The 18,771-nt window shown below is 31.6% G+C and overlaps 1 protein-coding gene across 3 annotated transcripts in view; it reads left to right on the top strand.

The window, feature by feature from the left end:
- Nucleotides 1-18,771, top strand: part of RPE65 (retinoid isomerohydrolase RPE65) — a 40,606-nt gene that overhangs the window by 5,605 nt on the left and 16,230 nt on the right. For all 3 annotated transcript variants that reach the window (XM_073643869.1, XM_073643870.1, XM_073643871.1), the window contains exons 5-8: nucleotides 8-149; nucleotides 664-811; nucleotides 970-1,051; nucleotides 3,851-3,983. In XM_073643869.1, coding sequence (XP_073499970.1) covers nucleotides 8-149; nucleotides 664-811; nucleotides 970-1,051; nucleotides 3,851-3,983 — 505 coding nt within the window. The remainder of the gene's footprint in view (nucleotides 1-7; nucleotides 150-663; nucleotides 812-969; nucleotides 1,052-3,850; nucleotides 3,984-18,771) is intronic.

The raw sequence follows: 18,771 nt of genomic DNA, 5'->3' as shown, positions 1-18,771 counted from the left end.
TCCATAGGTTTTTTTCATACTTTAAAGGCTTAGAAATAACAGACAACGCCCTTGTGAACATTTACCCCGTGGGGGAGGATTTTTACGCCTGCACAGAAACCAATTACATAACAAAGGTCGATCCTGAGACGCTGGAAACGGTGAAAAAGGTACTTAGTGATAAAGAGGGAAAGTGTCGCCAAACAGTGGCCAATCACTGGATATTTAGCCGCTTATCTTTATAGGAATATACGATAATATAGAATGAGTTCTCAGTCAGGGTGTCTGTGTAGGGATAAGATTATTGGAGGAATTGCTGATAAAAGAATGAATGTATATGGCCGATTTCACTCTTCGGTGGAGGTATTCCATGTGTCCTGTTAGGGCACGTACACATCATAAAGAGGATCCTGCTCTAAAAGAATAAATTTAGGCTCCTTTACAAATATTTACGATTAAAAATCTACTACCGTTTTGAGTACACAGCTCCTATGCAGACCAATGTGTCGGCATGGTTACAGACTACAATCCCTAAGTGGTCAGATCCTGCAGTAGCTTCATTTTTTTTTTTTAATCAGACATGGTACAGAAAATGACGGGAGGCAAAAGTATACCAGGAATGGGATCCCGAAATGCAGGAGATACTTCTCTAGGAGTCATGGCTCCTGTTTCTGTGACTTTCAGGTGGATCTCTGTAAATACATCTCCATCAACGGTGTCACCGCGCACCCGCACATCGAGAACGACGGCACCGTCTACAACATGGGAAACTGCTTCGGGAAGAACTTTTCACTTGCATATAACGTGGTCAAGATTCCTCCTCTGCAGGCAGGTGAGTGACTGGGGGCGGCCGTAATATGGACTATATAAAAGGGCAGAGATCACAGAGAACCCACTCCGTCTATATATCTGTCAGACTACTGCAAATGCCAGACAGTGCGATGCTGCAATACGGAACTTCTTGGTAATTCTAATAATTTACTGTTACAGACAAAGAAGATCCCATAACAAAGAGCAAAGTGGTTGTGCAATTTCCTTGTAGTGACAGATTTACCCCGTCCTACGTCCACAGGTAACAAGAACATTTCACATCTGTAATCATAGATGAACTAAAGAACTGACAGCAACATAACAATTATATTACCCCTTATATGTAGAAGAATATAACTACTATAATACTGCCCCCTATGTACAATAATATAACTACTATAATACTGCTCCCTATGTACAAGAATATAACTACTATAATACTGCCCCCTATGTACAAGAGTATAACTACTATAATACTGCCCCCTATATATAAGAATATAACTACTATAATACTGCTCCTATGTACAAGAATATAACTATTATAATACTGCCCGCTATGTACAAGAGTATAACTACTATAATACTGCCCCCTATATACAAGAATATAACTACTATAATACTGCTCCTATGTACAAGAATATAACTATTATAATACTGCTCCTATGTACAAGAATATAACTACTATAATACTGCCCCTATGTACAAGAATATAACTACTATAATACTGCTCCCTATGTACAAGAATATAACTACTATAATACTGCCCCTATGTATAAGAATATAACTACTATAATACTGCCCCTATGTATAAGAATATAACTACTATAATACTGCTCCTATGTATAAGAATATAACTACTATAATACTGCCCCTATGTATAAGAATATAACTACTATAATACTGCCCCTATGTACAAGAATATAACTACTATAATACTGCCCCTATGTACAAGAATATAACTACTATAATACTGCCCCCTATATACAAGAATATAACTACTATAATACTGCTCCCTATGTACAAGAATATAACTACTATAATACTGCCCCTATGTATAAGAATATAACTACTATAATACTGCCCCCTATGTACAAGAATATAACTACTATAAAACTGCTCCTATGTTCAAGAATATAACTACTATAATACTGCCCCTATGTACAAGAATATAACTACTATAATACTGCCCCCTATATACAAGAATATAACTACTATAATACTGCTCCTATGTACAAGAATACAACTACTATAATACTGCCCCCATGTACAGGAATATAACTACTATAATACTGCTCCTATGTACAAGAATATAACTACAATAATACTGTCTCTATGTACAAGAATATAACTACTATAATACTGCCCCTATATACAAGAATATAACTGCTATAATACTGCTCCTATGTACAAGAATATAACTATAATACTGCCCCCTATGTACAAGAATATAACTACTATAATACTGCCTCCTATGTACAATATAACTACTATAATACTGCCTCCTATGTACAAGAATATAACTACTATAATACTGCCCCTATGTACAAGAATATAACTACTATAATACTGCCCCTATGTACAAGAATATAACGACTATAATACTGCCTCCTATATACAAGAATATAACTACTATAATACTCCCTCCTATGTACAAGAATATAACTACTATAATACTGCTCCTATGTACAAGAATATAACTACTATAATACTGCCCCTATGTACAAGAATATAACTACTATAACACTGCCCCCTATGTACAAGAATATAACTACTATAATACTGCCCCTATGTACAAGAATATAACGACTATAATACTGCCTCCTATATACAAGAATATAACTACTATAATACTCCCTCCTATGTACAAGAATATAACTACTATAATACTGCTCCTATGTACAAGAATATAACTACTATAATACTGCTCCTATGTACAAGAATATAACTACTATAACACTGCCCCCTATGTACAAGAATATAACTACTATAACACTGCCCCCTATGTACAAGAATATAAGTACTATAATACTGCTCCTATGTACAAGAATATAAGTACTATAATACTGCTCCTATGTACAAGAATATAACTACTATAATACTGCCCCTATGTACAAGAATATAACTACTATAATACTGCCTCCTATGTACAAGAATATAAGTACTATAATACTGCCCCCTATGTACAAGAATATAACTACTATAATACTGCTCCTATGTACAAGAATATAACTACTATAATACTGCCCCCTATGTACAAGAATATAACTACTATAATACTGCCTCCTATGTACAAGAATATAAGTACTATAATACTGCCTCCTATGTACAAGAATATAACTACTATAATACTGCTCCTATGTACAAGAATATAACTACTATAATACTGCCCCCTATGTACAAGAATATAACTACTATAATACTGCTCCTATGTACAAGAATATAACTACTATAATACTGCTCCTATGTACAAGAATATAACTACTATAATACTGCCCCCTATGTACAAGAATATAACTACTATAATACTGCCTCCTATGTACAAGAATATAACTACTATAATACAGCTCCTATGTACAAGAATATAACTACTATAATACTGCCTCCTATGTACAAGAATATAACTACTATAATACTGCTCCTATGTACAGGAATATAACTACTATAATACTGCCTCCTATGTACAAGAATATAACTACTATAATACTGCTCCTATGTACAAGAATATAACTACTATAATACTGCCCCTATGTACAAGAATATAACTACTATAATACTGCCCCCTATGTACAAGAATATAACTACTATAATACTGCCCCTATGTACAAGAATATAACTACTATAATACTGCCCCCTATGTACAACTTTTTACTGATAGGAAATCTAATGTCTGACCGGAATTGTTTTTTGTTTTGATAAACTTGATTGATTTTACAGATGTCTGTGGCTTTCATGGTCTGATTTTTGTGCATCTAATCCCATGTATAGTTAGCGATTTGTATATATAAGATGATTTATCTGTTCTGTAAGACTCCGGTTGGTAACTCAGTCTTTTTTCTTTTAGTTTTGGAATGTCTCCAAATTATCTAGTTTTTGTAGAACAACCAGTGAAGATAAATCTGTTCAAGTTCCTCTCTGCCTGGAGCATCTGGGGAGCCAATTACATGGATTGTTTTGAGTCTCATGAAACTATGGGTGTGAGTATGAACACTGCAGCTTGTCATCTTACATTCTCCTATGATGTCTTTATAACATCTGCTTTTTTAGAAGTTCCATTCTTTGCCTTCTCATATGTCCCATATGCAATATAGGATTATGCAGCTCCCATATAAAGAATACAAGAATATAACTACTATAATACTGCTCCCTATGTACAAGAATATAACTACTATAATACTGCCCCCTATATATAAGAATATAACTACTATAATACTGCCCCCTATGTATAAGAATATAACTACTATAATACTGCTCCCTATGTACAAGAATATAACTACTATAATACTGCCCCCTATGTACAAGAATATAACTACTATAATACTGCCCCCTATGTATAAGAATATAACTACTATAATACTGCCCCCTATGTACAAGAATATAACTACTATAATACTGCCCCCTATGTACAAGAATATAACTACTATAATACTGCTCCCTATGTACAAGAATATAACTACTATAATACTGCCCCCTATGTATAAGAATATAACTACTATAATACTGCCCCCTATGTACAAGAATATAACTACTATAATACTGTCCCTATGTACAAGAATATAACTACTATAATACTGACCCCTATGTATAAGAATATAACTACTATAATACTGCCCCCTATGTATAAGAATATAACTACTATAATACTGCCCCCTATGTACAAGAATATAACTACTATAATACTGTCCCTATGTACAAGAATAGAACTACTATAATACTGCCCCCTATGTATAAGAATATAACTACTATAATACTGCCCCCTATGTACAAGAATATAACTACTATAATACTGCTCCCTATGTTCAAGAATATAACTACTATAATACTGCCCTATATACAAGAATATAACTACTATAATACTGCTACTATGTACAAGAATATAACTACTATAATACTGCCCCTATGTACAAGAATATAACTACTATAATACTGCCCCCTATGTACAAGAATATAACTACTATAATACTGCTCCTATGTACAAGAATATAACTACTATAATACTGCTCCCTATGTTCAAGAATATAACTACTATAATACTGCCCTATATACAAGAATATAACTACTATAATACTGCTCCTATGTACAAGAATATAACTACTATAATACTGCCCCTATGTACAAGAATATAACTACTATAGTATTGCCCCTATGTACAAGAATATAACTACTATAATACGGCCCCTATGTACAAGAATATAACTACTATAATACTGCCTCTATGTACAAGAATATAACTACTATAATACTGCCCCCTATGTACAAGAATATAACTACTATAGCACTGCCCCTATGTACAAGAATATAACTACTATAATACTGTCCCCCATGTACAAGAATATAGCTACTATAATACTGCCCCTATGTACAAGAATATAACTACTATAATACTGCCCCCTATGTACAAGAATATAACTACTATAATACTGCCCCTATGTACAAGAATATAACTACTATAATACTGCCCCTATGTACAAGAATATAACAACTATAATACTGTCCCCCATGTACAAGAATATAACTACTATAATACTGCCCCTATGTACAAGAATATAACTACTATAATACTGCCCCCTATGTACAAGAATATAACTACTATAATACTGTCCCCTATGTACAAGAATATAACTGCTATAATACTGCTCCTATGTACAAGAATATAACTACTATAATACTGCCCCTATGTACAAGAATATAACTACTATAATACTGCTCCTATGTACAAGAATATAACTACTATAATACTGCCCCTATGTACAAGAATATAACTACTAGAATACTGCCTCCTATGTACAAGAATATAACTGCTATAATACTGCTCCTATGTACAAGAATATAACTACTATAATACTGCCTCCTACGTACAAGAATATAACTGCTATAATACTGCTCCTATGTACAAGAATATAACTACTATAATACTGTCCCCCATGTACAAGAATATAACTACTATAATACTGCCCCTATGTACAAGAATATAACTACTATAATACTGCCCCTATGTACAAGAATATAACTACTATAATACTGTCCCCTATGTACAAGAATATAACTACTATAATACTGCCCCCTATGTACAAGAATATAACTACTATAATACTGCCGCCTATGTACAAGAATATAACTACTATAATACTGCTACTATGTGCAAGAATATAATTAATATAATACTGCCCCCTATGTACAAGAATATAACTACTATAATACTGTCCCCTATGTACAAGAATATAAATACTATAATACTGCCCTATATACAAGAATATAACTACTATAATACTGCTCCTATGTACAAGAATATAACTACTATAATACTGCCCCTATGTACAAGAATATAACTACTATAATACTGCCCCCTATGTACAAGAATATAACTACTATAATACTGCTCCTATGTACAAGAATATAACTACTGTAATACTGCTCCCTATGTTCAAGAATATAACTACTATAATACTGCCCTATATACAAGAATATAACTACTATAATACTGCTCCTATGTACAAGAATATAACTACTATAATACTGCCCCTATGTACAAGAATATAACTACTATAGTATTGCCCCTATGTACAAGAATATAACTACTATAATACTGCCCCTATGTACAAGAATATAACTACTATAATACTGCCCCTATGTACAAGAATATAACTACTACAATACTGCCCCCTATGTACAAGAATATAACTACTATAGTACTGCCCCTATGTACAAGAATATAACTACTATAATACTGTCCCCCATGTACAAGAATATAGCTACTATAATACTGCCCCTATGTACAAGAATATAACTACTATAATACTGCCCCCTATGTACAAGAATATAACTACTATAATACTGCCCCTATGTACAAGAATATAACAACTATAATACTGTCCCCCATGTACAAGAATATAACTACTATAATACTGCCCCTATGTACAAGAATATAACTACTATAATACTGCCCCCTATGTACAAGAATATAACTACTATAATACTGTCCCCTATGTACAAGAATATAACTGCTATAATACTGCTCCTATGTACAAGAATATAACTACTATAATACTGCCCCTATGTACAAGAATATAACTACTATAATACTGCCTCCTATGTACAAGAATATAACTGCTATAATACTGCTCCTATGTACAAGAATATAACTACTATATTACTGCCTCCTATGTACAAGAATATAACTGCTATAATACTGCTCCTATGTACAAGAATATAACTACTATAATACTGTCCCCTATGTACAAGAATATAACTGCTATAATACTGCTCCTATGTACAAGAATATAACTACTATAATACTGCCCCTATGTACAAGAATATAACTACTATAATACTGCCTCCTATGTACAAGAATATAACTGCTATAATACTGCTCCTATGTACAAGAATATAACTACTATATTACTGCCTCCTATGTACAAGAATATAACTGCTATAATACTGCTCCTATGTACAAGAATATAACTACTATAATACTGTCCCCTATGTACAAGAATATAACTGCTATAATAGTGCTCCTGTATACAAGAATATAAATGCTATAATACTGCTCCTATGTACAAGAATATAACTACTATAATACTGCCCCCTATGTACAAGAATATAACTACTATAATACTGCTCCTATGTACAAGAATATAACTACTATAATACTGTCCCCCATGTACAAGAATATAACTACTATAATACTGCCCCTATGTACAAGAATATAACTACTATAATACTGCCCCTATGTACAAGAATATAACTACTATAATACTGTCCCCTATGTACAAGAATATAACTACTATAATACTGCCCCCTAAGTACAAGAATATAACTACTATAATACTGCCGCCTATGTACAAGAATATAACTACTATAATACTGCTACTATGTGCAAGAATATAATTAATATAATACTGCCCCCAATGTACAAGAATATAACTACTATAATACTGTCCCCTATGTACAAGAATATAACTGCTATAATACTGCTCCTATGTACAAGAATATAACTACTATAATACTGCCCCCTATGTACAAGAATATAACTACTATAATACTGCTCCTATGTACAAGAATATAACTACTATAATACTGTCCCCCATGTACAAGAATATAACTACTATAATACTGCCCCTATGTACAAGAATATAACTACTATAATACTGCCCCTATGTACAAGAATATAACTACTATAATACTGTCCCCTATGTACAAGAATATAACTACTATAATACTGCCCCCTAAGTACAAGAATATAACTACTATAATACTGCCGCCTATGTACAAGAATATAACTACTATAATACTGCTACTATGTGCAAGAATATAATTAATATAATACTGCCCCCAATGTACAAGAATATAACTACTATAATACTGTCCCCTATGTACAAGAATATAACTACTATAATACTGCCTCTATGTACAAGAATATAACTACTATAATACTGCTCCTATGTACAAGAATATAACTACTATAATACTGTCCTCTATGTACAAGAATATAACTACTATAATACTGTCCCCTATGTACAAGAATATAATTACTATAATACTGCTCATATGTACAAGAATATAACTACTATAATACTGTCCCCCATGTACAAGAATATAACTACTATAATACTGCCCCTATGTACAAGAATATAACTACTATAATACTGCCCCCTATGTACAAGAATATAACTACTATAACACTGTCCCCTATGTACAAGAATATAACTGCTATAATACTGCTCCTATGTACAAGAATATAACTACTATAATACTGCCCCTATGTACAAGAATATAACTACTATAATACTGCTCCTATGTACAAGAATATAACTACTATAATACTGCCCCTATGTACAAGAATATAACTACTATAATACTGCCTCCTATGTACAAGAATATAACTGCTATAATACTGCTCCTATGTACAAGAATATAACTACTATAATACTGCCTCCTATGTACAAGAATATAACTGCTATAATACTGCTCCTATGTACAAGAATATAACTACTACAATACTGTCCCCTATGTACAAGAATATAACTGCTATAATAGTGCTCCTGTGTACAAGAATATAACTGCTATAATACTGCTCCTATGTACAAGAATATAACTACTATAATACTGCCCCCTATGTACAAGAATATAACTACTATAATACTGCTACTATGTACAAGAATATAACTACTATAATACTGTCCCCCATGTACAAGAATATAACTACTATAATACTGCCCCTATGTACAAGAATATAACTACTATAATACTGCCCCTATGTACAAGAATATAACTACTATAATAATGTCCCCTATGTACAAGAATATAACTACTATAATACTGCCCCCTATATACAAGAATATAACTACTATAATACTGCCGCCTATGTACAAGAATATAACTACTATAATACTGTCCCCTATGTACAAGAATATAACTACTATAATACTGCCTCTATGTACAAGAATATAACTACTATAATACTGCTCCTATGTACAAGAATATAACTACTATAATACTGTCCTCTATGTACAAGAATATAACTACTATAATACTGTCCCCTATGTACAAGAATATAATTACTATAATACTGCTCATATGTACAAGAATATAACTACTATAATACTGTCCCCCATGTACAAGAATATAACTACTATAATACTGCCCCTATGTACAAGAATATAACTACTATAATACTGCCCCCTATGTACAAGAATATAACTACTATAACACTGTCCCCTATGTACAAGAATATAACTGCTATAATACTGCTCCTATGTACAACAATATAACTACTATAATACTGCCCCTATGTACAAGAATATAACTACTATAATACTGCTCCTATGTACAAGAATATAACTACTATAATACTGCCCCTATGTACAAGAATATAACTACTATAATACTGCCTCCTATGTACAAGAATATAACTGCTATAATACTGCTCCTATGTACAAGAATATAACTACTATAATACTGCCTCCTATGTACAAGAATATAACTGCTATAATACTGCTCCTATGTACAAGAATATAACTACTACAATACTGTCCCCTATGTACAAGAATATAACTGCTATAATAGTGCTCCTGTGTACAAGAATATAACTGCTATAATACTGCTCCTATGTACAAGAATATAACTACTATAATACTGCCCCCTATGTACAAGAATATAACTACTATAATACTGCTCCTATGTACAAGAATATAACTACTATAATACTGTCCCCCATGTACAAGAATATAACTACTATAATACTGCCCCTATGTACAAGAATATAACTACTATAATACTGCCCCTATGTACAAGAATATAACTACTATAATAATGTCCCCTATGTACAAGAATATAACTACTATAATACTGCCCCCTATATACAAGAATATAACTACTATAATACTGCCGCCTATGTACAAGAATATAACTACTATAATACTGCTACTATGTGCAAGAATATAATTAATATAATACTGCCCCCTATGTACAAGAATATAACTACTATAATACTGTCCCCTATGTACAAGAATATAACTACTATAATACTGACTCTATGTACAAGAATATAACTACTATAATACTGCTCCTATGTACAAGAATATAACTACTATAATACTGTCCTCTATGTACAAGAATATAACTACTATAATACTGCCCCCTATGTACAAGAATATAACTACTATAATACTGCTCCTATGTACAAGAATATAACTACTATAATACTGCCCCCTATGTACAAGAATATAACTACTATAATACTGCTCCTTTATACAAGAATATAACTACTATAATACTGCTCCTATGTACAAGAATATAACTACTATAATACTGCTCCTTTATACAAGAATATAACTACTATAATACTGCCCCCCATGTACAAGAATATAACTACTATAATACTGCTCCTGTGTACAAGAATATAACTACTATAATACTGCTCCTGTGTACAAGAATATAACTACTATAATACTGCTCATATGTACAAGAATATAACTACTATAATACTGTCCTCTATGTACAAGAATATAACTACTATAATACTGCTCCTATGTACAAGAATATAACTACTATAATACTGCTCCTATGTACAAGAATATAACTACTATAATACTGCCCCCTATGTACAAGAATATAACTACTATAATACTGCTACTATGTGCAAGAATATAATTACTATAATACTGCTCCTATGTACAAGAATATAACTGCTATAATACTGCTCCTATGTACAAGAATATAACTACTATAATACTGCTCCTATGTACAAGAATATAACTACTATAATACTGCTCCTATGTACAAGAATATAACTGCTATAATACTGCTACTACGTGCAAGAATATAACTACTATAATACTGCCCATATGTGCAAGAATATAACTACTATAATACTGCCCCCTATGTACAAGAATATAACTACTATAATACTGCCCCTATGTGCAACAATATAACTACTATAATACTGTCCCTATGTGCAAGAATATAACTACTATAATACTGCCCCCTATGTACAAGAATATAATTACTATAATACTGCCCCTTATGTACAAGAATATAACTACTATAGTACTGCCCCTATGTACAAGAATATAACTACTATAATACTGTCCCCCATGTACAAGAATATAACTGCTATTATACTGCCCCTATGTACAAGAATATAACTACTATAATACTGCCCCCTATGTACAAGAATATAACTACTATAATACTGTCCCCTATGTACAGGAATATAACTGCTATAATACTGCTCCTATGTACAAGAATATAACTACTATAATACTGTCCCCTATGTACAAGAATATAACTACTATAATAGTGCTCCTGTGTACAAGAATATAACTGCTATAATACTGCTCCTATGTACAGGAATATAACTACTATAATACTGCCCCCTATGTACAAGAATATAACTACTATAGTACTGCCCCTATGTACAAGAATATAACTACTATAATACTGTCCCCCATGTACAAGAATATAACTACTATAATACTGCCCCTATGTACAAGAATATAACTACTATAATACTGCCCCCTATGTACAAGAATATAACTACTATAATACTGTCCCCTATGTACAAGAATATAACTACTAGAATAGTGCTCCTGTGTACAAGAATATAACTGCTATAATACTGCTCATATGTACAAGAATATAACTACTATAATACTGCCCCCTATGTACAAGAATATAACTACTATAATACTGTCCCCTATGTACAAGAACATAACTACTATAATACTGTGCGTATGTACAAGAATATAACTACTATAATACTGCCCCCTATGTACAAGAATATAACTACTATAATATTGCCCCTACGTACAAGAATATAACTACTATAATACTGCCCCTATGTGCAAGAATATAACTACTATAATACTGTCCCCTATGTACAAGAATATAACTACTATAATACGGCCCCTATGTACAAGAATATAACTACTATAATACTGTCCCCTATGTACAAGAATATAACTACTATAATACTGCCCCTATGTACAAGAATATAACTACTATAATACTGCCCCTATGTGCAAGAATATAACTGTTATAATTCTGCTCCTATGTACAAGAATATAACTACTATAATACTGCCCCTATGTGCAAGAATATAACTACTATAATGCTGCTCCTATGTACAAGAATATAACTACTATAATACTGCCCCCTATGTACAAGAATATAACTACTATAATACTGCTCCTATGTACAAGAATATAACTACTATAATACTGCCCCTATGTACAAGAATATAACTACTATAATACTGCTCCCTATGTACAAGAATATAACTACTATAATACTGCCGCCTATGTAAAAGAATATAACTACTATAATACTGCCCCTATATACAAGAATATAACTACTATAATACTGCCCCCTATGTACAAGAATATAACTACTATAATACTGCTTCCTATGTACAAGAATATAACTGCTATAATACTGCTCCCTATGTACAAGAATATAACTACTATAAAACTGCCCCTATGTACAAGAATATAACTACTATAATACTGCTCCCTATGTACAAGAATATAACTACTATAATACTGTCCTATGTACAAGAATATAACTACTATAATACTGCCCCCTATATAGAAGAATATAACTACTATAATACTGCTCCTATGTACAAGAATATAACTACTATAATACTGCCTCCCATGTACAAGAATATAACTACTATAATACTGCTCCTATGTGCAAGAATATAACTGCTATAATACTGCCCCTATGTACAAGAATATAACTACTATAGTACTACTCCTATGTACAGGAATATAACTACTATAATACTGCCTCCTATGTACAAGAATATAACTACTATAATACTGCTCCTATGTACAAGAATATAACTACTATAATACTGCCCCTATGTACAGAAATATAACTACTGTAATACTGCCCCCTATGTACAAGAATATAACTACTATAATTCTGCTCCTATGTACAAGAATATAACTACTATAATACTGCTCCTATGTACAAGAATATAACTACTATAATACTGCCCCCTATATACAAGAATATAACTACTATAATACTGCCCCTATGTACAAGAATATAACTACTATAATACTGCCCCTATGTACACGAATATAACTGCTATAATACTGCCTCCTATGTACAAGAATATAACTACTATAATACTGCCTCCTATATACAAGAATATAACTACTATAATACTGTTCCTATGTACAAGAATATAACTACTATAATACTGCCCCTATATACAAGAATATAACTACTACAATACTGCCTCCTATATACAAGAATATAACTACTATAATACTGCCTCCTATATACAAGAATATAACTACTATAATACTGCCCTTATGTACAAGAATATAACTACTATAATACTGCCCCTATGTACAAGAATATAACTACTGTAATACTGCCCCCTATGTACAAGAATATAACTACTATAATACTGCCCCCTATGTACAAGAATATAACTACTATAATACTGCTCCTATGTACAAGAATATAACTACTATAATACTGCTCCTATGTACAAGAATATAACTACTATAATACTGCCCCCTATATACAAGAATATAACTACTATAATACTGCTCCTATGAACAAGAATATAACTACTATAATACTGCTCCTATGTACAAGAATATAACTACTATAATACTGCCCCCTATATACAAGAATATAACTACTATAATACTGCCCCTATGTACAAGAATATAACTACTATAATACTGCCCCTATGTACAAGAATATAACTGCTATAATACTGCTCCTATATACAAGAATATAACTACTATAATACTGCTCCTATGTACAAGAATATAACTACTATAATACTGCTCCTATGTACAAGAATATAACTACTATAATACTGCTCCTATGTACAAGAATATAACTACTATAATACTGCTCCTATGTACAAGAATATAACTACTATAATACTGCTCCTATATACAAGAATATAACTACTATAATACTGCTCCTATATACAAGAATATAACTACTATAATACTGCTCCTATGTACAAGAATATAACTACTATAATACTGCTCCTATGTACAAGAATATAACTGCTATAATACTGCTTCTATGTACAAGAATATAACTACTATAATACTGCCCCCTATATACAAGAATATAACTACTATAATACTGCCCCTATGTACAAGAATATAACTACTATAATACTGCCCCTATGTAGAAGAATATAACTGCTATAATACTGCTCCTATATACAAGAATATAACTACTATAATACTGCTCCTATGTACAAGAATATAACTACTATAATACTGCCCCTATGTACAAGAATATAACTACTATAATACTGCTCCTATGTACAAGAATATAACTACTATAATACTGCTCCTATGTACAAGAATATAACTGCTATAATACTGCTCCTATGTACAAGAATATAACTACTATAATACTGCCCCCTATATACAAGAATATAACTACTATAATACTGCCCCTATGTACAAGAATATAACTACTATAATACTGCCCCTATGTACAAGAATATAACTGCTATAATACTGCTCCTATATACAAGAATATAACTACTATAATACTGCTCCTATGTACAAGAATATAACTACTATAATACTGCCCCTATGTACAAGAATATAACTACTATAATACTGCTCCTATGTACAAGAATATAACTACTATAATACTGCTCCTATGTACAAGAATATAACTACTATAATACTGCTCCCTATGTACAAGAATATAACTACTATAATACTGCCCCTATGTACAAGAATATAACTACTGTAATACTGCTCCCTATGTACAAGAATATAACTACTATAATACTGCCCCCTATGTACAAGAATATAACTACTATAATACTGCTCCTATGTACAAGAATATAACTACTATAATACTGCTCCTATGTACAAGAATATAACTACTATAATACTGCCCCCTATATACAAGAATATAACTACTATAATACTGCTCCTATGTACAAGAATATAACTACTATAATACTGCTCCTATGTACAAGAATATAACTACTATAATACTGCCCCCTATATACAAGAATATAACTACTATAATACTGCCCCTATGTACAAGAATATAACTACTATAATACTGCCCCTATGTACAAGAATATAACTGCTATAATACTGCTCCTATATACAAGAATATAACTACTATAATACGGCTCCTATGTACAAGAATATAACTACTATAATACTGCTCCTATGTACAAGAATATAACTGCTATAATACTGCTCCTATATACAAGAATATAACTACTATAATACTGCCCCCTATATACAAGAATATAACTACTATAATACTGCTCCTATGTACAAGAATATAACTACTATAATACTGCTCCTATGTACAAGAATATAACTACTATAATACTGCCCCCTATATACAAGAATATAACTACTATAATACTGCCCCTATGTACAAGAATATAACTACTATAATACTGCCCCTATGTACAAGAATATAACTGCTATAATACTGCTCCTATATACAAGAATATAACTACTATAATACTGCTCCTATGTACAAGAATATAACTACTATAATACTGCCCCTATGTACAAGAATATAACTGCTATAATACTGCTCCTATGTACAAGAATATAACTACTATAATACTGCTCCTATGTACAAGAATATAACTACTATAATACTGCCCCTATGTACAAGAATATAACTGCTATAATACTGCTCCTATATACAAGAATATAACTACTATAATACTGCTCCTATGTACAAGAATATAACTACTATAATACTGCCCCTATGTACAAGAATATAACTGCTATAATACTGCTCCTATATACAAGAATATAACTACTATAATACGGCTCCTATGTACAAGAATATAACTACTATAATACTGCCCCTATGTACAAGAATATAACTACTATAATACTGCCCCTATGTACAAGAATATAACTGCTATAATACTGCTCCTATGTACAAGAATATAACTACTATAATACTGGTCCTATGTACAAGAATATAACTAGTATAATACTGCTCAAATGTACAAGAATATATCTACTATAATACTGCCTCCTATATACAAGAATATAAATACTATAATACTGCCCTTATGTACAAGAATATAACTACTATAATACTGCCCCTATGTACAAGAATATAACTGCTATAATACTGCTCCTATATACAAGAATATAACTACTATAATACTGGTCCTATGTACAAGAATATAACTAGTATAATACTGCTCAAATGTACAAGAATATATCTACTATAATACTGCATCCTATATACAAGAATATAAATACTATAATACTGCCCTTATGTACAAGAATATAACTGCTATAATACTGCTCCTATGTACAAGAATATAACTACTATAATACTGGTCCTATGTACAAGAATATAACTGCTATAATACTGCTCCTATGTACAAGAATATAACTACTATAATACTGGTCCTATGTACAAGAATATAACTAGTATAATACTGCTCAAATGTACAAGAATATAACTACTATAATACTGCCTCCTATATACAAGAATATAAATACTATAATACTGCCCCTATGTACAAGAATATAACTACTATAATACTGCCCCTATGTACAAGAATATAACTACTATAATACTGCCCCCTATGTACAAGAATATAACTACTATAATACTGCCCCCTATGTACAAGAATATAACTACTATAATACTGCTCCTATGTACAAGAATATAACTACTATAATACTGCTCCTATGTACAAGAATATAACTACTATAATACTGCCCCCTATGTACAAGAATATAACTACTATAATACTGCTACTATGTGCAAGAATATAATTACTATAATACTGCCCCTATGTACAAGAATATAACTACTATAATACTGCTCCTATGTACAAGAATATAACTACTATAATACTGCTCCTATGTACAAGAATATAACTGCTATAATACTGCTACTACGTGCAAGAATATAACTACTATAATACTGCCCCCTATGTACAAGAATATAACTACTATAATACTGCCCCTATGTGCAACAATATAACTACTATAATACTGCCCCTATGTGCAAGAATATAACTACTATAATACTGCCCCCTATGTACAAGAATATAATTACTATAATACTGCCCCCTATGTACAAGAATATAACTACTATAGTACTGCCCCTATGTACAAGAATATAACTACTATAATACTGTCCCCCATGTACAAGAATATAACTACTATAATACTGCCCCTATGTACAAGAATATAACTACTATAATACTGCCCCCTATGTACAAGAATATAACTACTATAATACTGTCCCCTATGTACAAGAATATAACTACTAGAATAGTGCTCCTGTGTACAAGAATATAACTGCTATAATACTGCTCATATGTACAAGAATATAACTACTATAATACTGCCCCCTATGTACAAGAATATAACTACTATAATACTGTCCCCTATGTACAAGAATATAACTACTATAATACTGTGCGTATGTACAAGAATATAACTACTATAATACTGCCCCCTATGTACAAGAATATAACTACTATAATACTGCCCCTATGTACAAGAATATAACTACTATAATACTGCCCCTATGTGCAAGAATATAACTACTATAATACTGTCCCCTATGTACAAGAATATAACTACTATAATACGGCCACTATGTACAAGAATATAACTACTATAATACTGTCCCCTATGTACAAGAATATAACTACTATAATACTGCCCCTATGTACAAGAATATAACTACTATAATACTGCCCCTATGTGCAAGAATATAACTGTTATAATTCTGCTCCTATGTACAAGAATATAACTACTATAATACTGCCCCTATGTGCAAGAATATAACTACTATAATGCTGCTCCTATGTACAAGAATATAACTACTATAATACTGCCCCCTATGTACAAGAATATAACTACTATAATACTGCTCCTATGTACAAGAATATAACTACTATAATACTGCCCCTATGTACAAGAATATAACTACTATAATACTGCTCCCTATGTACAAGAATATAACTACTATAATACTGCCGCCTATGTAAAAGAATATAACTACTATAATACTGCCCCTATATACAAGAATATAGCTACTATAATACTGCCCCCTATGTACAAGAATATAACTACTATAATACTGCTTCCTATGTACAAGAATATAACTGCTATAATACTGCTCCCTATGTACAAGAATATAACTACTATAAAACTGCCCCTATGTACAAGAATATAACTACTATAATACTGCTCCCTATGTACAAGAATATAACTACTATAATACTGTCCTATG

The sequence above is a fragment of the Phyllobates terribilis genome, unplaced genomic scaffold (genome assembly GCF_046119375.1).
Source record: "Phyllobates terribilis strain yellow unplaced genomic scaffold, ASM4611937v1 Scaffold_8__6_contigs__length_399053987, whole genome shotgun sequence".
Classification (NCBI taxonomy): Eukaryota; Metazoa; Chordata; class Amphibia; order Anura; family Dendrobatidae; genus Phyllobates; species Phyllobates terribilis.
The sequence above is the reverse complement of the archived record's forward strand: the minus strand, read 5'-3'. Positions and strand labels throughout refer to the sequence as shown.